Source organism: Panulirus ornatus, chromosome 28 (assembly GCF_036320965.1).
Source record: "Panulirus ornatus isolate Po-2019 chromosome 28, ASM3632096v1, whole genome shotgun sequence".
NCBI lineage: Eukaryota > Metazoa > Arthropoda > Malacostraca > Decapoda > Palinuridae > Panulirus > Panulirus ornatus.
Genome location: NC_092251.1, coordinates 8,740,001 through 8,767,500, shown reverse-complemented (window position 1 = coordinate 8,767,500; position 27,500 = coordinate 8,740,001). Strand labels below are relative to the sequence as shown.

The following is a 27,500-nucleotide window of genomic DNA, read 5'->3' as shown; positions in this document are numbered from 1 at the left end:
TTGCTCATTCCGCGACAGTGCTGGAAGAGCGTGGCGATCTATCACTGCCCTGGGGGAGATATCCGCTGCAGTGCCTGCCTTGGGAGACGCACCCGCTGGCAGTGCCAAGAGGTGGTTATCACTGCCCTGGAAGGTATCTGCTACAGTGCCAAAGGATACCTGGGAAGGACCTGTTGCAGTGCCAGAGATGAATATCACTGTGCTCTTGAGAGGCACCCGCTGCAGTGCCATAGGTGGATGCTACTACCCTGGGAGGCACCTGCCTCGGTGTCAGAGGTGGATATCACTGCCCTGAAAGGCACTGTTACAGTGCCAGAGGTGGAGATACACCCTGAAAGATATCTGCTGCAGTGCCATAAGTGGCTATCACCTCCTGGGAAAGGACCCGCTGCAGTACCAGAGATGTATATCACTGCTAGGAGACACCTACAGTAGTACCAGAGGTACCTATCACTGCTCTGAGAGGCACCTACAGCAGTACCAGAGGTACCTATCACTGCCCAGGAAGGCTGCTGTTGCAGTGACAGAACAATCATGTCCACTTCATCTACCAACAGAAGATAACACCTTCATATCCTGATCAAGTTTAATCTCCTTCAGTGTCGACTGAACTTGACCTCTTCACTGCCTTGCACAGGTCCAGCCTGGCATATCCTGCAAAGTTTACTCCAGTCCTTCTTGTTCAGGGTATAACTCCTTGATTGTTTCTTACAGTCATGCACATTTTTATGTTAGATGGGATGGCACGGGCAACTGAATACCCATATATATATATATATATATATATATATATATATATATATATATATATATATATATATATATATATATATATTTATATATATATATATATATATATATATATATATATATATATATATATATATATATATATATATATATATTCCTATGAGTCCGCGGGGAAAATGAAACACGATAAGTTCGTGTCTCATTTCCCCCGTGGACTCATAGGAATATCTTGATCACGCGCAAAATTGTGATCCTTTCCAATATATATATATATATATATATATATATATATATATATATATATATATATATATATATATATATATATATATAACCTGGCCTAAGTCAGGTACTCATTTCATTAACCAACCCCAATGGGAGGATGAACAGCTGGGTTGACTGTGGGCCATATTGCCATAACCAGGATATGCTCTCGAGCTTAGATACTTATTCAATCTAATCCCCTTATATGTACCGCCAGCAGAATCTAAACCTCCCCAATTTAACATTCTAAATCTAATTTCTTTGATTATTTTGCAAAATTCAGCTTCGCCACCAGACTCAGCCCCTCCCTCCATATCATGTCCAAATTTGACGCAGCCCCGGAAGAACGGGGGACGTCTCTCCCCTCCCCGCAAAGGGTACTTGGCCAAGAAGGGGCCACGAACCCACTTTTCCCCCCTCACTCTCCCTCACCCTCTTTTGGATTGGTCGTAGACTGACTGACTTAAATGCTGTTGGGAATTCCCTGTCCTATGCCTGCCTCTCTGTCTTTACTCTTTCTGTATTTCTAACCCTTGTCTCTCTCTCTCTCTCTCTCTCTCTCTCTCTCTCTCTCTCTCTCTCTCTCTCTCTCTCTTGGGCTATCCCTCTCTCACTCTTCAGGGGTTGATATGCAGTTCCCCACCTCACACACACACTAAACTCCATCATAGATTCCACTCCAGCATCACAGAAGAAAATCAATAGTCTTCTTTTTTTTGGGGGAAAAAAAAAGGTGTGAATTGAATTGATTTCACATCGCGATAAAAGATTAACGTGATGGAGTTCAACATCATTCAATGAAGCGACCTCCCCCCCCCCCCCCAACCGAGATTTCTGTCGTGTGGTTATTTGATGGAAATAAATTTTTGGTATAGAATTATTTCGATTGATGTGCCGGTAGCCCGAGGTGAGCCTCATCTCTCTCTCTCTCTCTCTCTCTCTCTCTCTCTCTCTCTCTCTCTCTCTCTCTCTCTCTCTCTCTCTCTCTCCACGTCATCAGGGTCTGTTGGAGGCGAAGGCAGAGGAGCTGTGAGGGCGTTCCTGCCCCTTACCTAGCGTGCTCTCCCCTAGGAGCTGTTAGCACTCCTACCCTCTGCTTCCTCAAAACCCAAACTCGATCTATGTTCATTGTCAAGAATTAAAGACAGAATGTCTCCACTTGTCTCTGTTATTTCTTCAAAATGTTGTCATAAGTTCTCTCTTTTCTTTCTTTTCCTAATGTGAATCATCGTCTATGCTAGACTCTAATATAACAGTTTCTTCGATTTCAAGAAAATCTGAGTTTTGGAGAGAGAGGTGGTCGCGGAGGCTTTGCTGTTTGGCTTTTGGCTCCCGACCTGAGCGAGGCGTGGGAGGAGGGACGACCAGGCCGGTCGAGAGCCATAACAAACCTAACCTGGCTGAAGCCAGTATCAGCTCCCTGGGACGTCTCCATGACACTCGTGATTTTTTCTTAGTATGGTAGAACCAGTCAGCTGATAACCCCCCTTGTAGGGTTTTGCTGTGTGTGGATGCACGTATCTTATTATACCCGTGACTGTGGCTCTGTGCTCAGCCTCAGTCGCTTCGCTCCACCTGTATCCAAGGTATAACTTGATCCTGAGTGGCTGTCTGAGCATAATGGCGCTGGGCTGCTATATAAGCCATCCTTGACGGCTCGCTCATGTACTGCCTCTGTGGTGTATATCCTTCCTGGATGGACTAGGATATGATGAGCGACGGCAGCTTCTCCTTTTGGTTTTCTTTGACTATCATGATCAAGGTGTAGAGAGTCGTCCATCCTGAGGTGTGGGTTCTGTGTGACGTGAAAGGCACAAGTTCCTCTCACTCCTCACCTCTGCAGGTGATGGACTGCGTTGAGGACACTCATCTTACCAGATATGCCGACTCAGTGGACGACTAGTGACTATCATTGAGGGCCGAGCCACTACGACTGAAGGGAGGAACCGGAGATGTGGTTGAAGAACTGAGCAAGTCAGTCTTCGATGCAGCACCTTGTGGAGAGGGGTCGAAGTCCCTCGCTTGTGATGAGGTGACAGGGAAGGGCCGCCGGTGAGGGAGCGTGGCCGCAGATATTCCGCAGTGTCAGGGGCCATAAATTACCGAAGTCAATACTCAGGTCTAGGTGTCGCACACAAGTTAAGATGCGTCGCCCCTCAACCCCCTCACCTCCCATCCCCCCTGGCATTAATACACGGAACAAGGAACTTGATATTCAGACGGTCTGGGACCACGATGTCAACGGCTGGGCGAGCACAGCCTTGATAAAGCACGGAGCAATACTGCCTCCCGAGAGAGAGAGAGAGAGAGAGAGAGAGAGAGAGAGAGAGAGAGAGAGAGAGAGAGAGAGAGAGAGAGAGAGAGACTACATGTTTCCAGCTGTTGCCTGATCAATACTGATCTTGACAGGTATGTTTATAAGGTATAATGGCAAGATGTATGATAAAACCTTCAAGAATATCGAATACACTCACTTACAAAGAACGCTGGACACACACACACACACACACACACACACACACACACACACACACACACACACACACCTTCAAAGAAAACGAAACACACTCACCTACAGACTAAGGGCACTCACCTACAAAGATCGCTAAGCACACTCGCCTACAAAGAATGCAGAACAGACTCACCTACAGAGAAAAGTCCATTGAGAAACAGCTACAGAGGAAGGTTTCAACACACACACACACACACACACACACACACACACACACACACACACACACACCTCCCCCTCACCACACAAAGAAGTCTCCCCAACTCACAGAAATACACACCCCTTTACTCTCTCTCCTCACCTTTGTAGCTTAAACACACACACACACACACACACACACACACACACACACACACACACACACACACACCTGGTACTTCGCATATACTAGTGTGTGTGTGTGTGTGTGTGTGTGTGTGTGTGTGTGTGTGTGTACATATATGGAAGTATAAGACATGGTACATACATACAAGTCTAAAAGGCGGGGCAACACGAGTGTAAAACTCTCTCCCCGCAACACGTTCACAGTAATCACACACACACACACACACACACACACACACACACACACACACACAGACACACACACACACACACACACACACACACGGACGCAAAGACAGTGTCCGCAGGAGAGGACTGAAATAAGGTGTTGGCTCTGTGAGCGGTTGTCACAGATATATTTCACGTAACACAATATTACTAGTCTACAACACACCCAGAATCCAACAGAATGAGAATACTCAGCTCCACAGGAGATTCAGACGGTATGAACGAACCAGATCTGATGTGGTACTCAACCAGAGTGTATGATAGTCACCACAAGTCGACTGGAGTGCAGTAGAGGATTCTCAGATTGGTCGAGAGTGGTACCACTGTGAGGAGAGGCCCAGCGAGAGATGCTGCAAGACTGAGCAGAACCACTGTTTATGGTGTGGGGTTGCGGCTGGGGTCTACAACCCCGACTGCTGGGAGGCTGCGGTGCCGGACACAGCGCGTGGTGGTGTTCGGGTGTCAAGGACTGTTGGCACGGACGGTAGGACACGGGTCTGGGCATCAAGGACGTGCGGATGGAGGGCGTGAGTTTAAGGACAGACAGATGGAAGCACGTACTTGCCCTTTGGGTGATAATAGAGTGACCGGGCCTAAAGCTGTGTTGTGGGAGTGAGAGTGGGATGTTTTCGTCGACTGTGTTGTGGGTAAGTCGAGATGAGGTTCGTCCATAGCTCGTGTGAAGACCGTCCTAAGACCCGGGTTAAGTACGCCCATGGCGCGGGAGAGAAACGCACCCATCGCCAGTTTTAAAACCCGTCCGTGACCTGGGTGATATATACGTCCGTGGCTCCGAGGTGAAGCACGTCCATTGGCCGGGTGAATTACGTCCATGGTCTAGTGCACAGCGCGCATTCATGGCCTTTCCCTCCTGGGCTGAAAACTCGTACCATGGCCCAGATGAAGCGCGTTCAAGCTGCGGGTCTAACATCAATACTCTGGCGGGATAATCTCTCGTCTGACACCAAGCTACCCAAGTGGCATTCAATAATCCAGTATCGACAATTTAGTTTTAAAGGGGTTCAATCCTCCCTTCTTCCTCCCACACCCCCATCGCAGGTGATTCTGGGAGGATTGGTTCTCTTCTCACATCGTCAAGATGAGGCAGAGAGCAGGGCTGGCAGGCATTGCTGATGCTCATGCGTAAGAGTTGATCACACAGTGTCAGAGTGCACTGATCCTCTCCCAACACACCCACTCCCCCTCTGTAGGATTTACTACACCCGGGGATCACACTACTACGGAGGTGTTGGTCGTAACGGAGACTACGTTACCATGGAGGTGTTGGTCGTAACGGAGACTACGTTACCATGGAGGTGTTGGTCGTAACGGAGACTACGGTACCATGGAGGTGTTGGTCGTAACGGAGACTACGTTAGCATGGAGGTGTTGGTCGTATCGGAGACTACGTTACCATGGAGGTGTTGGTCGTAACGGAGACTACGTTACTACGGAGGTGTTGGTCGTAACGGAGACTACGTTACCATGAAGGTGTTGGTCGTAACGGAGACTACGTTACCATGGAGGTGTTGGTCGTATCGGGTATTACGTTACCATGGAGGTGTTGGTCGTAACGGAGACTACGTTACCATGGAGGTGTTGGTCGTAACGGAGACTACGTTACCATGGAGGTGTTGGTCGTAACGGAGACTACGTTACCATGGAGGTGTTGGTCGTAACGGAGACTACGTTACCATGGAGGTGTTGGTCGTATCGGGTATTACGTTACCATGGAGGTGTTGGTCGTAACGGAGACTACGTTACCATGGAGGTGTTGGTCGTAACGGAGACCACACTGATTCCCCAGGATCTACACAGGTAATAGTGGACAGGGTCATTTGGCCTCCCAGACGTGAAAAAAAAGAGATGTGATCATCTTGATTACTTTGATCTAGGCTGCACTGCCCTGCACCGGCAAGATACGCAGCAAGGAATCACACTCGCTTCATGCCATTGTGAACAGGTCAGGTGCGTCCTTGAAGCCACCGGCGTTGCTCTTGGGGTATTGGAACACCTACCCAGTCGACTATCTTGGAGAGGAGTTCATAATTATGTAGAAATTCACTCAGTGTCTGTCGACACAATAGGTCGCCGCTATTCTCACCCAGACTCTTAAGGCAACGTCTTCTGAGGAAACTCCGGACGTTGGTAGACGAGACGGATACGAGGATCAGGTAACAGAAGCCAATTTTGGAGGGTTGGTCTAGATCGCCAGACACTAGTGGTTTTGAGAAGGTATAAGCCCAAACCACCTTCTTCCCCATCAAGTACCATCCCTACCAACTTTGATTCAAACTGGTCCAGTAGTTTCAGAGGAGATTTTGAAAAGATATCGGACCGTCGGGGTCGACTAGGGACGACGAAGGACGCCGAGTGTCGGCGAAGGCTCGCATTACCTTTGGCCTGGCGAGCGAAGAAAACCTGTGATCATGTATCGATCCTCCCTCGCCTACTAGGGATCATAAGGTCGTTCGCTGAGCCCTGTGTGGTGCAGATGACACAAGGATGTTCCCTTCGTTGTAGTCTGCGTTGCTACCTCACTGCTGGACGACTTGAGCAGCGCAGTCGAGTCGTGGGTACAGTGAACGCCAATTTCAGCCGTCGTGAGCTCCATCGACGTCGCTCTCTTCGTCATCATAGAAGGTGACGTCACCCTAGTCACGAGGATAGTTGACGTCACCCTACTGGTTACCAGAGTGTCCCTGACGTCACTCTTGTCGTCGCCCATATCGTTGACGTCACTTGCGTCGTCACCAATATCGTTGACGTCACTCGAGTCATCAATACAGAACCTGAACTTTATACTTCATAGGAATTTCAGTTCCCTGTAATTTCACGCTGACGTTACGTGACGCTGGTGTTATGTGACATAGGTGTTATGTAACGCTCTCCGTGACTGACCCTCTTTGGTATGTGACGAAGTTAGCATGCGATGCTTGAGTTATGTGATGCTGGTCCTACGTCACATTAGCGTGACGTGACGCTGGTATTAAGCAATGCTGGTGTGACTGGCGTTAGGTGACGCTGGCTAAAGAGGACGTTGTGTAACGTCAGTGTGACCGTTATGTGACGGCAGCGTAACCGGCGACGTGACGCCAGCTGGTGTGACCGTTTTGAGACGCCAGTGTGACCGGTAATGTTACGCTCGTGTGACCTTTGCACTGCTACAGTGTCCTCTACACCACTGACTACCCAGCGACTCTACACCACTGGCCACCCAGCGACTCTACACCACTGGCCACTTAGCAACTCTACACCACTGGCCACCCAGCAGTTCTACACCACTGGCCACCCAGCAACTCTACGCCACTGACTACCCAGCAGCTCTACACCACTGACTACACAGCAGCTCTATACCACTGACTACCCAGCAGCTCTACGTCACCGGCCACTTAGCAACTCTACACCACTGACTACCCAGCAACTCTACGCCACTGACTACCCAGCAATCCTACACCACTGACTACCCAGCAACTCTACACCACTGACTACCCAGCAGCTCTACACCACTGACTACCCAGCAACTCTACACCATTGACTACCCAGCAGATCTACACCACTGACTACCCAGCAACTCTACACCACTGACTACCCAGCAACTCTACACCACTGACTACCCAGCAACTCTACACCACTGACTACCCAGCAACTCTACATCACTGACTACCTAGCAACTCAACACCACTGAACTCTACACAACTGGCCAGCTCCATGCCTATGTCTCAGCAATGGAGCCCACACCAGCATGCCCTTCCAGAATACCACTGGACGTAAAGGGGGCGAGTGGCAGGAAGACATTCGAACTCTTCAGTTGTCAAATCTGTTCCGTGTGAGACAGAGCTGAGACCTTTATACACACAGGAGACCTGAAGGTCGAATCTCAGTCACTAATAGGGTCCTAAACATCGGTATTGTCTTCGGGGCAAGTGAGTCCTTTCCAGGGGGCCAATCAAAGGCTTGATATTGATGCTCTTAAGTCAGTTCAAACATCTGGGATTTCTGTCTCCATGAGCCCGCAAGGAAATGATCTTAATATGATATCGTGAATACGAATCGTAGAGATCAATACAAATTTAGAAAAATCATTTGGGGCTTCCTGAAACGTTGGGGGGCGGCTTGGGGCTGTTGGCCACGCCACCCAATTTGCACTTGCCCCAAAGGCCCCACTCGTTTTGGGTCGTGGGGTTGGGCGGGTATCACGGCCGATTCCTCCCCCAACACACACACAAACACACACACCAGTACGACCCCCGTCCGTCCGGGCAGGTGATGGTGGAGACGGGTTGACCCGCGCGCTCTGACAGACGCGCTGTATATTCATAGACGCTTTCGTTTAAGCCTCTTAATTTCTTGTTAGATTTTGTGAATATCATCAACTTTCGCGGTTCGCGAGATAGTTCGGCTTTAACATCTGCTTGATACCCTTGGTGTGTGTGTGTGTGTATGGTCCTGAAAAGTGTAGGTCGTTAGGGGAATATCAATTCGGGTATTGATTTGGACTCTAATGCAGTTCGATGAGGGTGAATATCAGCCCAGAGAGAGAGAGAGAGAGAGAGAGAGAGAGAGAGAGAGAGAGAGAGAGAGAGAGAGAGAGAGGCGTCGCCCTCCCTGACGGAGCCTCAAACACTGACCTTTGCGTCTCTTGCTGAGCGTGATGTGTCGCTGGTCCTCCCTGACCCAGGAGATGCGTGGCTCTGGGTTTCCCTCAGCGTGGCAGGTGAGCGTCACGTTCCCGTTCTCCTGGACGACCACGCTCGACCCGCTGCTCAGCTCGTCCACGATCACCGGTGGCACTGAAAAAGGTGAAAAAAAAGAAAGAACTAGAGAGAGAGAAAGAGCGATGGAAGATAAGTATCCCATGTTCTTTAACCTGTGTTGTTGATATTTGTTGTCGATGCGCTGAACGTTTTGTGGTGCGTCTCTTTTACTCTTCCTTCAAACGTTCACTTTGAACGGCGATGGAGAGGGAAGAGCAGGAGACATTAGGAGGCACTCAATGTGCGGAGATGGAGCTCTCCTCTTTAACAGCAGCGAGTCGAGGAGCCACTACAATAAACGTCCAAACTGCACACAACAGCTGCCTCATAGATACTCCAGTGGTGACCGGGGCTTCCAGACCAAGGCTCCTCTGTTGCCCAGGACCTCCCCCTCCCTCTCCTCTCCTCCTCCTCCTCCTCCCGTCCTCTCTATCGCTAGGAACGTACTCTCTCCCTCCCTGTTCCATCTGTTCCTAAAGATCTGTTCCCTTCCCTCACATTACGCTGAGAACTTGCCCTTCCTCCTATCATATCTGTCGCTGAGGACGTTTCGTTTCATTCCATCGTTTGCCGAGGATGTCCCCTTCCTCTTAATCCCCTCTTGTTGTTGAGGACATCCGGTTTCATTCCAACGTTTGCTTAAGATGTTCCTCTCCTCCAGTCCCCTTTTGTCGCTGAGGACGTTTCGTTTCATTCCATCGTTTGCCGAGGATATCCTCCTCCTCTCGTCTCCTTTGTCGCTGAGGGCGTTTGCTACTTTCAGTCCCTTCTGTTGCTGTGGCTGTCCCCTCCCTCATGTCCACTCCGTTGTCGTAACTTTGGTCTCTCTAGCAAAATAGCTACCCATGCCAAGTGACTCCATCTTCTAAATGAGGTTTATAATGAAGTAGAAAGAAAATGATAACCATATGCAATCTGTTTAGGCTTCTGCAAGACCTTTCATGAAGTCTCATACGAAGAGAATGTTTGGCAAATTAAGGCGTCACGATATTGCTGTGGAATTAAGCAGATGCATATACATTCGACGAACAAATATAACAAGGTGTAGAACTCGTTGGAAAATATGAGAATCCTTAGGTATAAGGGATGGAGTACCACAAGGCTTAGTTCTGAGTCCAATTCTTTTAGGAGAGTAAATATATCATATAGAATTTTGGTCCAACAGGCAGTAAGTTTTTAGATTTGCAGACGATACGAAAATTGGATAACACCACAAAATTATCATAATGGTATTCGAAATGACCAAGACAAATTTCCAGTCGGGTCTGATAAGTACTATGTCAAATTTCTGTGGCCAGTTGCATAGAAGAAATAGATTATGGCGATGTTATTATTAATAATCTTAAACTTGCCAAACAAAGCGTGTTATCCCGGCGATATGATAGATAATAATAACAGGAATGATTGAAGGGGACTTTAATTAGAAAATTGCAGAGACCATAGTGACCCTTTACGACGCGCAAGTAAGACCACAGCTTGTGAGTTCAGTGGTCCATATCTGGTCTCCAGCTTACGATGAAGACTCAGATGTTTTGAAAGAATTCAGACGATGATGAACAAGGTGAATATATTAGGTCTACGAAATGTGGCATATGAGGGGGAAATAGAAAATGAGGAAGATGTGGAACTACACCCTGTACAGAGGTGAAGGCTTAATGGTGATCTAAAGATAAGGTTTTGAAATGTTTATACACCTGGTGACATCGACACTGAAGCGGTGTTCGAAGTCTATGAGGATCCAGCCGCCTATTCCTTCACGTAACCCTATTGTGATCCAGTAGGTCATCTGTCACCTGTTTACTTGTGGGGGTTCGTGTGCTCTTTTGTTTCTGTCTGTCAGTCTGCCCGTCTGCTTTCCAAGACATCCACTTGGAGCATACATACACCCTCACGCCCACACGTAGCCAGAATCTACATCAGCAAATTCGGGGAACCCTCAGCGACGCTAGGAGGAGACGACGGAGCATCGCCAGCCGACGATAAGGCCAAGAGTGGGGAACAGAGGAGCCGCACACCTGACACCTCTTCCTCTCTCTCTCTCTCTCACTGCTCCCGGAAGTCGGGAGAGAGAGAGAGAGAGAGAGAGAGAGAGAGAGAGAGAGAGAGAGAGAGAGAGAGAGAGAGAGAGAGAGAGAGATACGCACTGACGTCCACAGGGAAGCGGCGCACCGCGTGAAGAGGAAGTAACGAATGTGATATATGCTTGGGAGGCTGATAAGGTAGAGTACGTCAGGATGACATCTGGTGGGGGGAGCAGGAGGTGATGGAGGAGAAGAGGGGGAATGTTGGTAAGGGAGGGAGGGAGGGAGGGAGATGTGTAGGGATGGAGGGAGCTAAAGTGGGAGAGTGGGAGGGGGAAGCAAAAGGATGGAAGGAGCTGGGCACAGAGGGAGGGAGGAAGTGAAAGGAGGGAAGTGGTGTAGGATGGAGAGAGAAAAAGGGAGGGAAAGTGTTGGGATGGAGGCAGCTGGAGAACGAGGGATGGGGAAATGTTAGAGATGGGTTAGAGAGATGGGTTAGAGAGAGATGTGAAGGAAGGGAACAAGGCAGAGATGACGGACAGTAGGTAGGGAGAGAGAGAGAGAGAAGGAAGGAAAAGGGTAGATAAAAGAGACTGGAAGATATAAGAGGCGACTCCTATACGCACCAGGTGTGGGGAAATTGTTTCTTGGTCGTAGAATAATTGATATTTGGAATTCATTAAGTGGGGATGTGAAGTGGAGCAGGAATCACTGTTTCCTCGCCATGGCTTAACCAACGTGTGTGTGTGTGTGTGTGTGTGTGTGTGTGTGTGTGTGTGTGTGTGTGTGTGTCTGGAGGCAAATACCAACACGTCCCTGTATGATATCGTGCCCATTTACTGACTCAGACAGTCTCGTCTCCCATGAAGAAGGGTCTGGTCTGTATCTCTGTTTTGAAAGGGAGAGAATTTCTACATCCTCAGGCATCAAAGAATTAGACAAGATATGGACGTAAGATATTATCCCTGGGGGTAGGGGAAGAAGAATACTTCCCACGTATTCCCTGCGTTTCGTAAAAGGCGACTAAAAGGGAAGGGAGCAGGGGGGGGCCGGAAATCCAAAAAGAAGGAACAGAGAAAGGGGCCAAGTGAGGATATTCCCTCTTAGGTTCAGTCCTCTGTTCTTAACGCTACCTCACTCACGCAGGAAATGGCGAATATGTATAAGAATAAAAGTAAGATTTTCAGTTTTTTTTTCTTTCTCTTATATTTCTTTTGCAGATGAAGCGTTTCAGAAACCTGTTGCTCAGACGACTTTCCCTACTTGATATGAAGCGTGACACTTCAAAACACGTCGCCATGCATGATCATAACTCCCTCTTTTACTGGATATTTATCAAAGGCGATGACCATACTGGGGGGTCGGTGAGGTGTGGGTCAAGTTCTGTTAGAGGTGAGCAGGATTGATTTGGACAGGCAGAGCCGCTTATTCCCAGCGGAAGGTGACGAGGTCGAGTGTAGAAATAACAACTGGAAAACAAAAATGGAGCAAAACAGAAACTAGCGAGGAATTTTGGTTCGTTTTCTCACCAGATGAGTAGACAGAAACAACGTTCCATTCAGGAAAGTAAAGTAGGTTGCGGGAATAAAGATACCTAGATCTAGAAGTAAAAGGAGTTGGGGTCATTAAAGGGGACTGGGGGAATAAAGAGGTTTTGGAAAGAATAATGCGCTTAGGAAGAAGTAAAGGGGATGGAGGTAAATAAAGGAACATGGGAAGCAAAGAGGACTGGGATGGGAAAAATAACAGGCGAAGTAAAGTGGGATGGGGAAGAGAAAAAGAAGTCAGAAAGTAAAGAAAGCCGGGAAAGTAGAGTAACGTGGGGGAAAGGCAAGGCGTCTGGTGATGTGGAAGGAGCTAGGGTGGTAAACAAGGACTAGCAGAGAAAACTGAGCCAGCCACTAAAGATCAGGAAGCAAAGGAGACTAATAAGCAAAGGAGCAAGAGGAAATAAAGGAATTTGTGGACGTAAAATGGACACGATGATAAAGATAAGCCCTGCATGTAATGGGGCACGACGTAGGGGCTTCCCATGACAGTGTGGGCACGAGTGTCGCAACCCCGGGTTATGACGGACGACCCATACCAACGAGAACAAAAACACACCTCCAGATCTCACGGATCAGGTTACAGTACGACAATCTACTAGGCAAGAGTCTAGTCTAGTCTTCGGTGTGATTTTGTGTTCCACTGTCCTCTGAAATCCATCGCTCACGGGGATTATGGACTAAGATTATCTCTTCATGGGGCGCGTCGCCTATTTGTAAACACGGTATTTTGAGGCATTGTATCCAGGCAATGTTTTAGCGGACGGGGTGGCTTGGGTCCCTGAGGTTGGCCGAGGGAGAGCCACTGGCTGAGGGAGAACCACAGGTCCGACATCTACTGGCTGAGGGAGTACCATAGGTACGACATCTACGGAGAACCACAGGTCCGACATCTACTGTATGAGGGAGAACCACAGGCCCAACGCCTACTGTATGAGGGAAAGCCACAGGTCCAGCTGCCTGGATGAGGGAGAACCACAAGCCCAGCTCTCTGGCTGGGAAAGAACCACAAGTCCAGCTCTCTAGCTGAGGGAGAACCATAAGTCAAGCTCTCTGGCTGAGGGAGAACCACAAGCCCAGCTCTTTGGCTGAGGGAGAACCACAAGCCCAGCTCTCTGGCTGGGGGAGAACCACAAGCCCAGCTCTCTGGCTGGGGGAGAACCACAACCAGCTCTCTGGCTGGGAAGAACCACGAGCCCAGCTCCCTAGTTGAGGGAGAACCAGATGTCCAGCTGCATGGCTGAGGGAGAGAACCACAGCTGTGTGTCATCAGCTTCCTGAATTAGTTTGAATAACGCAGTTTATGGCGTGGGGAGAGACAGAACAGCTGAGAGAGAGACAGAGCAGAGTAGAGAGGAGGAGACAGGATGAGGAGAGAGAGCCGCAATTGAAGTGCCGCGCTGGTGAGTCTCACTTCCGAAGTTAGTTTACAGTTTATGAGGAGGGAGGAAGGAGAGAGAGAGAGAGAGAGAGAGAGAGAGAGAGAGAGAGAGAGAGAGAGAGAGAGAGAAGGAGAGAGAGAGAACAACTGTCATCAGAATTTGTAAAGTGTCGCGCGTTTGGCTAGTAGTCTCACATCAACACCCCACGAGCATGATCTCACATGTCATGAGGGGGAGCTAACGTGAGAAGGAGAGTGCGGGCTGACATGAGAGAACCATTAAGAGATGCGTGGGAAGATGAAAGATCCGACAATGTGCAGGTTGGGGGGGGAGCCAGTGAGTGTGGATAGAGTCTGATCTGGCTCAACGGTTGTTCCTTGTCCACGGTTGATAAGCGCGTAGTCAGGGTCAGATCATCATATCACCCCACACCTCCTCCTGCCAGACCGTCGCGAGGTGAGTCTTCAAGGCATGGATGATCGAGTTGGCTTGTTATACTAGTGCGACTCACCCCTTATCGAGTCACGGCGATCCTATGCCTTAACTATTCCGATCACCTCACTGTTCCAGTTTGCTCGGGTCTCCCTCACACGTTGCGTGTTGGACTTACTAGTTTTTTGCACGAACCCCTTAACGGTGTTGTTTCCTTATTGGGTGATTTTGGGGCCCGGTCATAACAAGCACAGGGGCCGTCAGGCGTCCTGAGGTCTCCGAGCGCCTCCGGGTGCCTCCGGGGTCACTTCTAGTCCCTCCCTCTTCCTCCTCCTCCTGATTCGTCCCTGTAGAGATTTCAAGGCACTCGTTCATCTCGAGTGGCTTTGTTTATGTTTGTCGCGTATGTGGGCTTCTTCCCTTCCCTCCTCGTGTCCCCGCCAGATTCTATGTTCCCCTTCAACCCCTCCCCACATCCCGTCTATCTTCTCCCGTCTCCCCGTATCCCACCTCTTCCCCCATCCTCTCCCCTTATACCCTCTCCCCTCCTGAACCATCCATAGTTGGCAACCATCGGTAATTTTTTTTTTTTTTGCGTCGCTCTACTCAATGCAGAACAGTTCTGGGCGTCTCCTCTGCTAGTCGTCCTGAGCCTTCTCTGCGGCTCCTGCTGGTTCTCCTGTAGTCGCCTCCTCTAGTCGTCTCCTGTGTCCCTGGTACTCTCCGCTAGTCGCTCTCTACTAGGCTTCTCCCTCTGGTGCTCCTGTTGTCCTCGCTGTCGCCTCCTGCTGCTCTTCCTAGGTCGCCCGCTGTCCTCCTGCAGTCGCCTCCTGGGCCTCCAGTAGCCAACCGTGCCTCTGCTGTGTCTCCCTGTCTAACGCGTGCGTCCTTCTCGGTCGCACGGTCCGCGGTAAAAAAAATAGACTTTAAAGACCTTTGGAAGTTGTTCAGGTTGGGTGCGTGTGTTGGCCGAGTGTGGTCGTCACAGCGTGAAGTGTGTGTGAATAGCATGGAAGTGAGTCGTGAGGACACTTTTCAAGTGCGTGAGTTGTGGGAATGAGCCATCTGGGGTTTGGGGTTAGAGGATGTCTTCAAGCCTTTTGTGAACATGGACACCTGAGAACATCGTGTGAGGAGAGACGGTGTCTGATGGAGGAACGCCTCTCACACACGCCGTCATGTACACAGACACGCATCGGAACTCATCAGAGAAATGATTGTTATACCATTTGTTCAAGTCCTTACGTCTGTTTTTTGTTTTTAATCCCGTTCCGGGAATTCTGGTCAATGTAATGGACTGTTCCAGTCTGTTAGAGAATGTCTGTGAGAGACGTAGATGGCCTGGTATTCCGTAGTGAGTGTTCTGTCTTCGTTGTGGGATGTCTGTGAGTCAGGTGCTGATGTGGTTCTGTTCGTCTGTGAGTCAGGAGCTGATTTGGTTCTGTTCGTCTGTGAGTCAGGTGCTGATGTGGTTCTGTTCGTCTGTGAGTCAGGAGCTGATTTGGTTCAGTTCGTCTGTGAGTTAGGTGCTGATTTGGTTCTGTTCGTCTGTGACTGCTGTTAGCTTAGCTTAGAAGTTACCGTTTGTCTGTGACTGTTGAGGGGCCGGGATGGTGATGTCTGTCGTACACTTAATTCTGTAAAAATGACATGAAGTCTTTCCCCTCCCCCACCATAAGGGGGGCGTAGTAGCTTTACCACGATCTGTCGTGTCTATGCAGCTTTATCTGCAAAACAATGGCGTAGCTGTAGTTCACTCAGAATCAGCTGCTTTCATTTGAATCCGAATTGGAATAAACACCGAGCAAATTTTGAATGTGTTGGTGACACTTCGCTCTTTAAGTTGTGCCGTTCCGAAGCCACGAAGCATCAGATTCGTCCTGAAGCTATGAAGCAATAGATTTGTTTTGAATCTAGGAAGCATCAGATTCGTCCTGAAGCTATGAAGCAATAGATTTGTTTTGAATCTAGGAAGCATCAGATTCGTCCCGTACGTACGAAGTATCAGATTCGTCTCGAGGCCGCGAAGCATCAGATTCGTCCCGAAGCTATACGAAGCATCAGTCGTCTCGAATCTACGAAACATCAGACCCGTCTCGAAGCTATGAGTCTTCAACACACTCTTCATCTCGACTGCTTCAGTAACTCGACCATAAACATCTCTGTCCTGTGGACCTCAAGTACCATTAAACTCAAAATCATATCACGAAACAACGGATGATAAAGGAGCCATTATTCTAAGACCAGCAACCTTGCAAGGGATCCTTTTCCCTGAGACTGTCTCGCTCAACTGGAGGTTGTCTGACCCCAAGTGAGACTTCTGTGTGTACCCCTACTTTCCACCCTCTGATCCACCTGTGCAGCCTTGTCACCACCAGTCTGGAATTAACTGAATCGTGTCCCATCAACTGCGTCAGGGCACGGTGATTAATAATTTCCTCATAACTTGATTATTCTGATCGGTGATATGCTTATAATCTCATTCGGCCTATTGGATCAATGTGTGTGAGTAATATGTTGTAGTGTAATATTACGTCCCATATAGTTCACAGGGATGATGGATATTCCCCCAACTCCCTCCGTATCCCAGGGACAGTAATATGTTGGACTGATTCTCCGTCAGGTGTTGGTAATACCCGAGCAATGGACTAGTTCCTTTGATTAGTAGTAAGGTCGTGATCTCACCCCAACTGACTATTAATACCACTTTATTCTCCCTGAACCTCCACTCACATAATCCTCAAACTCACATCTCCCTGACTGGGGACAACCCATAGAGTCCCTGATCCTTCCTTATGCCCAAGATCTCCATATCGGATCCTCCCTATGGGGTCAGACCTTCGCCAGCTGATCCTCATATGTTCACATCTACGTCAATAAATCCTTCGCTTTGACAGCAATTTCGTAAGCTAATTCTCCCGCCCGCTTTTGAGAGGTGTTGTCCTCAAGACTCATTCTGTACAGGAAAAGACTGAAATTTGCCCAGAAATTTGCCTCCTATGTCATTTTCTTCTTTTTCTTCTAACTCAACACTTTAGAACACACAATACGAAAGAAATGGTGTGTGTGTGTGTGTGAGAGAGAGAGAGAGAGCGAGAGAGAGAGAGAGAGAGAGAGAGAGAGAGAGAGAGAGAGAGAGAGAGAGAGAGAGAGAGAGAGAGAGAGGCTTTCATTGAGGCTGCGTATCATCTTCAGTGAACCCAACAACAGGCAACCGAGCGGGAGAGACAAACGGCAACTGTTAACATTATGCACACAAAACGTCTCAGATATTCCGTTTGATGTTCGATGTTTACTGTTATCAAACGTCTCCGTCTGGCCAGCGATAGTAGCGGCGAGAGAGGGAGGGAGAGAGAGAGAGAGAGAGAGAGAGAGAGAGAGAGAGAATGCACATTATTCCTATACTGATGGCGCGGTTGGACTCGCTTGGTGGTGGAGGAGGAGGAGGAGGAGGAGGAGGAGGAGGTCAGTACCGTCAGGTGTCCTTGCAACACTCAGGGTACTGTATATGCCTACAGCTTCCAGCAATTGCCTTCAAGCTGGTGTGTGAATCGAAAATAAAAAGCTGCTGTGTCTCTAGCCCACGGGCCGCACCACGGCCAATGAAGGTTCATTCAGTCCGCGGGCCACATCCAGTCAGGGAAGGTTCCTTCAGTTCGTGGGCCATACCCTACCAGGGAAGGTTCCTTCAGCCCACGGGCCAAATCTAGCCAGGGAAGCTCCATTTCAGCCCACGGGCCACCCATAGCCATGGAAGCTCCCTTTAGCCCTCTGGCCACACCCGGTCAGGGAAGCCTCATTCATCCCTCGGGCCACACCAAGCTAGGGAAGCCCCCTTCAGCCCACGGGACACACCCAGCCAGGGAAGCCCCCCTTCAGCCCACGGGCCACATCCAGCCACGGAAGTTTCTTTCATCCCACGGGACTCACCCAGCCGGTGAAACTTGAGCTTTTGCTGTGCTTTACTGTCTCTGAGTCTCTCCATTTTACGAGTACATTTGATCTTCCTGGATCAGAAAACCTCGGCCTGGATGATTAACCTTCGTTACCTAATAAGTCCTGTAGGGTATGTGTCTGACTCAAGTGGAAGAAGACGAGCTCTTCTGTCGTCCTGGTTGGCAGAGCTACGGGGGGCAAGTGCTGCCGCTCGCGCTTATGGTCCTGGTCCACAGGGCTGTGAGTGGGTGCTGTCTGGGTCAACAAGAGGAGTGACACTTGTGCTGTGGTCCTAGCTCAAAAGCGGGGATGTGTGTGGGTGGGTGGCGCCCTTATCATTCAGTTATTCCCCCGTGTGTTTCCTGTGGTTTGTGCCAAATCTCTTTAAATGGTTTCAAAATTAATTTGAAAGGCGGCATGGAAATTGCGTAATAGTGACAGAGTGGCCATTCAAGGCCATGTAATACGGCCATTACTAGTTGAAAAATGATGAGAGAAATTTACATATGGGGGGTTTTATTTTCCACTGCGTTTAGTGTAGTTTTGTAAAGGAGAGAAAAAATGTTTTAAAATATCATCCGCCCTTCATATTAATGATTAACATTGAGGGGCGGAAAAGGGAATAGATGAAAAATCAACTGTACCATACACAAAACTGCGAGTGAATGTTTACGCTGTTTTAAACTCCAATATATTTTCCCCCATCTCCCCCCAACTCCCACGATATATTTTCCGAAAATATGCTCCGTGTATACGCTCCTCAAATACCCACTCCCCATATGTGTATACTACCTGGTTATACGTTTAGTGTATACTCCCCGATTATACGTTCTAAATATACTCCTTCGTTCGACTCCGTAACAGCCTCCGACGATAGACATTACATATGCATACACACTCGCAAAAATCCTCACTCATTCCACCTGTGCCACCACTCACACAAACACATATGACATTGTACCACACTGGAGGCTGGTAAAGAAGCCGGATTATCATGCCTTAGTAACGAGAGACTTGTTGATGGTTAGATAATACCCTTAATGGAAGGGAACAAAAGGAAGCACGTCAGGGGATGCTTTCTCCAAATGGGTTGAAATTACCACTGGCGTACCGCAGGGCTCTGTCGTGGGACCGCTTCTCTTCCTTGTCTTCGTAAACAACTTGCCAAAAGGATTGGACTCATACTTGAATACGTTTGCTGATGATGCCAAGGTCATGATGAAGGTGAAGAGTGATGAGGCTTCATCAATCCTCAAAGGGAACTTAGACGAACTTTTAAAGTTGGTCTGATACATTGTCAATGGAATTCAGACAGAGTAAATGCACAGCAATGAGGACGGGACACGGTGAAAGAAGGCCCCCAGTGCGAATAGTATGAAGTAGGAAATGAGTCGTAGTAATATGTGTGTGAGAGGGACCTGAGAGTCGACATTGTACCTAACCCATCGCAAGAGCTCCACCCAAGAGGAGCTGTCAATGAGAAAACTGTCTCTAGGCAAATACTAGAATCACATTCGAGTAAGTGATTGAAATGATATTCAGCGCACAGTTCACACCCTGTGTCGGCCCAAACTCTGAATATAAATCTCAATTTTGGGCTGCCGGACTTAAAGAAGCACAAAGAAGTTGTAAGAGTGTTGGCTGAATGGAATAAATTAGTGGTGAAATTATGAATGCAGAGACCATACAAAAGTTGAAAAAGTTGTTTGATTGTGGAGAACATTCAAGAGATGGGAGTCCACTGCTTCCTTTCTTTTGTAGAAAAAAAAGGTAATTAAACACACCCGTTTATGCCTCCTGACTGTATGTTTTTAACTTCTCTCTCTCTTGTTCTTCTCTGAGTCTCCCACCTCTGCTGAATAACTCACTGAATTCCTCTTCTATTGCAATTTTCTTTAAGCCTTCAAGAACACTTTCTGTCTCAGGAACTCTTATAATACTTCCAGATAAACTTTATTGGTTTTCTCTTCGTCTTGACTATTTCTACCGAGTCTCAATGTTTCTTTTATCTTCCGCGTTGCATCTGGCGCGTTTCTAGTCTCTAGTAATCTCATAATGAGTGTTTCCTCTTCTCCCTCCTCTCACCCTTGCCTGGAACATGGTCTACTCCCGGTCCAAAAATTTATTAACGCCTATGTTATACGTGTATGTACCTCCTGCTTCACTAACCTCCTTACTCTTGGTGCGACCTTTCATCAGACAAGGTCTACAGTGTTGACTTCTAAACCTCCATATAAGAGTTTCTTACAGAATAAAGAAATCATCTCCATTTTTTTTCAAAATGTACTGGTCGGGAATATTCCGTATCATACCAACCTTTCTACCAAACAGTTCAATACTTAATTGTTATGTCTCTACCAGTGTGAATCTTTCCTTCCAGTTTCACTTAATAATTCACCATGTCCTTCTCTTCCAGTCTTCCTGTTTCTTTTTCTCTCTATTTCTCTGCATAAGTCAACGCCGTCTGTCTCTGCTTAACGGTATGCAGTAGAGAATTTCCTCTTGTTTCCTGTTCTCTCTCTTTTTCTAACAGTTTCTCGTCCCTGTATTATGGACATTTCTTTTTTATTGCTGATTATTAGGTCAGAACCATCCACAGAAGACCTACCTGTCCTATATATCAGATCCTTTCCACTATACGTACCTCCTCTTCCACCCCTTTTGTTACATTTCTTCTAAATTCCTTTGATTAGATTTCGTTATCATGTCTTATTTTGCTCTTCCATTTGATGGCACGTCATGCTCTTCTAATTCCATTTCTTGAATTCCTCGTGTATTTGGTGTGGCTTCTGAACCCATTCATTTCTTTATGGTCGAAAAGTTTCCTCAGTCGCAGTCCTCTTTATCCAGCTTCCTCCTTGTTACGGGTTTTGTGGTCGTGGTAAGTGACCTTGTCTGACTCCTTTTCAATTCAACATTCTAGCCCAGCTTGGCTCTGGGGTTATAAAAGATATGCTCTTTTTTTTGCTGTGGTTTCAGCCTGACAATGATTCATATCCTCACGCAAATTTTCATATCAACCTTGTTCACTTACTTAAGCACTTGATAATTCACTGTTGGAATTCATGTCACGATAATTATTAGAGTGGTTAACACGACAAGAAATTCCAGGTAATGAAGGCAGACCCGCTGTCACATAATTACTTATCGATAAAAGAGATTCTTTAATCCTATTCAACGTGACACGATTTTCCATTGTTCTTTATTTTCATAAACTTCTTAGTCTACTTAATATCAGGTATTCACATTGTTTCCCTAAATAATCATGATCGAATGAGTGTTAGACATTTCAGCATGTTATACTTCGCACCTATCATCAGTCAGTCGGTTCGAATCCCTGTTGATCTCACGTTTCAAGACCCCTTGTATCCACCTCAGTATGCCACAAGGTGTCATGCCATTGAGAGAACAGGGGGACACGTGTCCCTCTGGTACTTCCTCCCTCCCTGAACCTCTTCAATGGTGCCTGAAGAGGCTGTAGTCAGTCTGTATCCTCTCCAAGATATGACAGCTGTTCTTAGGTGCTGCTGCTGCTGCTGCTCCTGCTGCTGCTGCTGCTGCTGCTGTGTGTGTGTGTGTGTGTGTGTGTGTGTAAGTGAGGGTTCTCGTGTGGTACCAACGAGCGGCAGGAGGATGTAAGTCGAAGGCTTCCGTCTTCAGCAATCATGAATCGACTTATGTCTTACAACCTGACGCAGAGATACGACCGGTGAAGACCATTATAGAAGGATTCAGATGTTGCTCAACCTCGTCAACACGTCAGTAGGGGAAGCCCCAACTCGTTACCACGTCAGTAGGGGAAGCCCCAAACTCGTCACCACGTCAGTAGGGGAAGCCCCAAACTCGTCACCACGTCAGAGGGGGCTACCCATCCTCGTCACCACGTCAGTAGGGGAAGCCCTAACTCGTCACCACGTCAGTAGGGGCTACCCAAACTCGTCACCACGTCAGTAGGGGAAGCCCAAACTCGTCACCATGTCGGTATGGCTACCCAACCTCATCACCACGTCAGTATGGCTACCCAACCTCATCACCACGTCAGTGTGGCTACCCAACCTCATCACCACGTCAGTGTGGCTACCCAACCTCATCACCACGTCAGTATGGCTACCCAACCTCATCACCACGTCAGTGTGGCTACCCAACCTCATCACCACGTCAGTATGGCTACCCAAGCTCATCACCACGTCAGTCGGGGCTACCCAACCTCGTCACCACGTCAGTATGGCTACCCAACCTCATCACCACGTCAGTAGGGGCTACCCAACCTCGTCACCACGTCAGGAGCTGGAGCTGTCTGTAAAGATTGTCTAAAGTGTCTTAAAACTGGTCGTTTACCGCGCCCACTCCCACGTCCCAGCTGCACCACCCTGGGACTTCCGCCCACGTGGTCACCACACGCACCACCCACATCCACACACACACACACACACACACACACACACACACACACACATCAAAACAGTACTGATATCTCATAAGGATGACTTTAGAAGCACCCATGAACTATAGACTGGTATCTTGAACGATCATGACAAATAAGATAAAAGGGAAAAAAGAGGATCCTTAAGCAAGATAAAGCAGTTCTTGACTTGGCAAAATCGACGGACGAAATGGATTCAGAATCAGGAAAAGAAAGAAAATTTTTCCCCACTGATGAATTTCTTGTTTCTATGAGAGATTAAACAACGCCGTCGAAAAAAAGAAAAAGGTCATGAGTCAGGGGGATTATGCATTCTCGTGCTGTTAAAAGGGGATTGAAATACTTATCCTTACAGAAGACAGGCTAGAGAAGCTAGGGGGTCAGAAGACAGCTGTTTGAATGGACGGACGTCAAGCTGCCTCAGTGGCAAGGAATGGAGAACACTTGTCAGTGGAGCCATTTCAAGCTGAGCTTAAGTTTAGACAAGCGGTGGCGTCCTCAGGGTACAGTGCTGGGTCCATTACTGTTTCTGAGACGCTTTGCCTAAAGAGAGGGAATCATAGATGTATCATGGCAGAAGTGCATAGCAACAAGGACTGGTAGGTATTGCAAGGTAAAAATACCGTAGGAAGAAAAAATCAAAAACCTTTTTGATAAAGTTACAAGGTTAAGAGGAGTGGCCCCCCTTCGAGTGTGAAACTCCCTCCCTAAGTGAAAAAAAAAGAAAATAGATAGAAAACAAGAGAAAAAGACGGACGGTGAGTCACACAAAGAAACACTTTCACGCCTAAATAGACAAACAAACACAGACGCTGTATAGAGACTCGCGACCAATATTCTCAAATAAACTACGTCTCTTGTGCACTATATATGTATGTAGCATTATATATATGAACTGTCCGAAATGTATCGCTGATTAATACGACATTTAATGCAAATAATATTGCGTGATTTGTAATGTGTCATTTATAAATTCACAGTGAAAAGCTAAAGTGGATTGGATTATGAAATTATTATCAAAAATTCATTTAGAATGGCATGATACGTCGGTTGCGGTGCGTACAATGTGTGCGCGACACATCATTGTTATGTATCATAATGAGCGGCCACAGTATGACGTGCCATTAATGTGTGGCCACAGTATGACGTGCCATTAATATGTGGCCACAGTATGACGTGCCATTTATGTGTGGCCACAGTATAACGTGTCATTGATATGCGACCACAGTGTTATGTGCCATTATTGTGTGACCACAGTGTTATGTGTCATTAATGTGCGGCCACAGCATTATGTGTCATCATACATGTGTAGTCAAACCAATCTGTTATCACAGTTCTCATATATATATATATATATATATATATATATATATATATATATATATATATATATATATATATATATTCCTATGAGTCCACGGGGAAAATGAAACACGAAAAGTTCCCAAGTGTACTTTCGTGTAATAATCACATCATCAGGGGAGACACAAGAGAGAAATATAACAGTCAGTTGATATACATCGAAGAGACGAAGCTAGGACTCCATTTGGTAAACATATATATATATATATATATATATATATATATATATATATATATATATATATATATATATATATATATATATGTGTGTGTGTGTGTGTGTGTGTGTGATACTCGAATCAGCATTACACATCTGGGAAAGACAAGAAGCTAGTGGAATACAAAGTACGGTACAAGAGACGTCTCTCTTTGACTCTAGCGTCATCGGGGACCCATTCTAGCACGGGTGTTGGTGGCTCCGCGTCTCAGCGCGTGGAAAAGACGCTCCGTTTCCTCTTGAAAGTTACCAAATGATGGAGCGTCCTGTATCCCCGTGTTGTACCCCTTGGTATGAGGAGTGGACAGTACGGTCATCGTTGAGGAATGTGATTACCCTGGGTAGGAAATATGTGCTGGGTGGTAGTGTGGGATGGTCATGTCGGAGTGTTGGTGGGAGAATCTGCTGGACGCGTGTGAGGGTGAGATTCAAAACGGGTGGTGAGGACGGAGCTACAGGCCAGAGAGAGGGGTGCGTGCGTGTGTGTGTGTGTGTGTGTGTAGCACCACCGCTAGGAGACACCTTGATCTCGCCAGACTGAAAGATTGAAGAGGAGAGGTGGTTTTCATTCCACCTTTGACGCTGTGGACGATCCTGCCACTGATAGGGGCCGACACCAGCTGACCTAAAGTGTTGACGGTATGATTAAATGGATTCTTACGTACTGTGGAGGGACGGGCGCATGGATGCTGTATACAGAGGGACCGACACATTGATACTGCGTACGTAAGAGCGCACGCATGGATGCCGTGTGCTGAGGGACGCGCGCATGGGATTACTACAGACTTTGCTACAGGGAGAGGACGGCGGGTTTAGACTTACTACAGGGAGAAGAGAGCAACTAGAGACTTTTTAAAGGGAGTAGTACAGCAGCTGTAGATTAACCCGCGATGAAAAAGGAAGGCGAAAGAAGGACAGAGATGATACGGTTACAGTTCTGAAACCCGTCAGAGTGGTATAACTGTATTCAGTATTTCCCTTAAACTGGAGGGAAGCCAAAGCCAAAGAAGGGGTCAAGAATTAGAGTGGAGAAGCACCAGTGCAGCAAGGGAGATGCGGGCCAATGGAAGAGGTTAAGCAGTTAATGTAGACATCACAGAAAGGAGAGGAAAGATGAAATAAAGATACTCTATAATGGAAAATGGTGATTAATACATGTGGCCCAAGGAGTATAATGCCTTCCTCCCTCTACGCACAAGTACTCGTAAATAAGTAATCACATACACGTACGCACAAGAGCGCCTGCGCCCTCTGGATGTACGGCAGGAGAGAGAGAGAGAGAGAGAGAGAGAGAGAGAGAGAGAGAGAGAGAGAGAGAGAGAGAGAGAGAGAGTGGGGAGACTTGCTCACTTTGTAAAGTGCTTTTTGATAATGATTTACCTCCGTCAATTGGTGAACTAACCATGGATAATCTAGCAACATTTCGACCACCGTCAGCAATATCTTTGCTCGAGTCTGTGAGTGTGTGTGTGTGTGTGTGTGTGTGTGTGTGTCGACGTTCGTAATAGAGTTTTGAGAGGTGGACGTTGGCGGCAGGGTTTGTCCCTCAAGTGGAAGCCGAGGTGAGCCAGGACTTACGAACTTTGTGCATATCTCCCGCACCTTACACACACACACACACACACACACACACACACACACACACACAGAGGAAAATTTATAGACGATTCAACTCCACCCTTCTGGATCAAGGTATGAAATGTTATTGTCTGTGAGGGAGAGATATACATATATAATCCAAATTCGATTTATATATTTATCTTTTTTAAGCTGAGGAAAGGCTATATGATCGGAGGCACGAGAAGGTCTTAGTGAATACACTGTAAAGTGTATACGCGAGGATCAACAGTGCCAAACGCGTGTCAACAGTGCTAGCTGTGTCTTGAGGCCCCATCCCTTTAACTCCGCCTCTAAAGAAAAAAAGATTAAAAAGTAATGAAGGTATGAAATCAAGTGAAAGTTTACGTAATTCATGAACATTTTTTTTTTGCTGTGTTGCTGTGGTGGGTAACGATGTTGAGAATCTTTGTGGTGCTGTGGTGGTGGGTGGTGAAGCTGGAGGGTCTTTGTGGTGCTGTGGTGTGGGCGTTAAGGGTGGAGGTTGGGAGTAGCGAGGATGGAGGAGGTGAGAGGGGGTTGTAGGTAGGGGTGGTGATTGATGGAGGAGTGGGTGGCGAGGGAAGTAGATGGGCATGGTGAGGTTAGATGGGTAAGGGAAGTGATGTGAGAGGGGGTTGTAGGTAGGGGTGGTGATTGATGGAGGAGTGGGTGGCGAGGGAAGTAGATGGGCATGGTGAGGTTAGATGGGTAAGGGAAGTGATGTATGACTGGAAGTCATTAACCTCATCAACACCTTCACCACACCCGAACACATACACTTACTCCTAGCCCCATCAACACAGTCCCGCTCCCTCCACGCACTCCCTGCTCCATGGACACACTCCCCACTCCATCAACACACACCCAGCTCTACATCAACACAGTCCCGCTCCCTCCACGCACTCCCTGCTCCATGGACACACTCCCCACTCCATCAACACACACCCAACTCTACATCAACACAGTCCCGCTCCCTCCACGCACTCCCCTATCCATGGACGCACTCCCCACTCCATCAACACACACCCAACTCTACACACAGTCCCGCTCCCTCCACGCACTCCCCTCTCCATGGACGCACTCCCTACTCCATCAACACACACCCAACTCTACATCAACACCCTCCCCGCTCCACAGACTCCCTCACCCTCCTGCCCTTCCCTACACCGTGCTGATCCCCACATGATCTGCCTAATACCAAGTTGAGCTCCTCATGATGTGTGCCGCCCGCCCCGTTGGACACTGTTGTTCTTATGACAAACACTGTTTTGTTTCCATCTCATGTGGGCGTGTGGGCTAGTCCCTCCCAGCACTATTGATCAAGAACTGCCGTCCTGTCAACGTGTTTGGGGAAGTGGACGAGACACTGAGGGGTGACAGTGTGTGTGTGTGTGTATGTGTGTGTGTGTGTGTGTGTGTGTGTGTGTGTGTGTGTGTGTAGCAGTATGTCATGTGCATATATTTGTTAGCTTGCTCGCATATGTGTTCCTGTATGCCTTTGTGTGTATGTATGTTTTGGTTTACATTCCAACCTCGAAATGATCCATTATATGTCAGCTGCTGCTTCACCACTGACGGCGAGCGAACGCCCTACCCCGAGGTACGAGATCGGCCTCATCACCACACTATTCTACCGAGTCTTCAGAACGTCTTCCTCGTTGGTGCTTGGATCACTGTAAACCCCAACTGGCTGGCTGGCGCACACTCAAACCAGCAAATGAGAGTCTATCACAGAGACGTCGACAA

General features: G+C 47.7%; 1 protein-coding gene across 4 annotated transcripts in view; it reads right to left on the bottom strand.

The window, feature by feature from the left end:
- Nucleotides 1-27,500, bottom strand: part of LOC139757824 (lachesin-like) — a 257,974-nt gene that overhangs the window by 42,861 nt on the left and 187,613 nt on the right. For all 4 annotated transcript variants that reach the window (XM_071678708.1, XM_071678709.1, XM_071678706.1 and 1 more), the window contains exon 5: nucleotides 8,710-8,871. In XM_071678708.1, coding sequence (XP_071534809.1) covers nucleotides 8,710-8,871 — 162 coding nt within the window. The remainder of the gene's footprint in view (nucleotides 1-8,709; nucleotides 8,872-27,500) is intronic.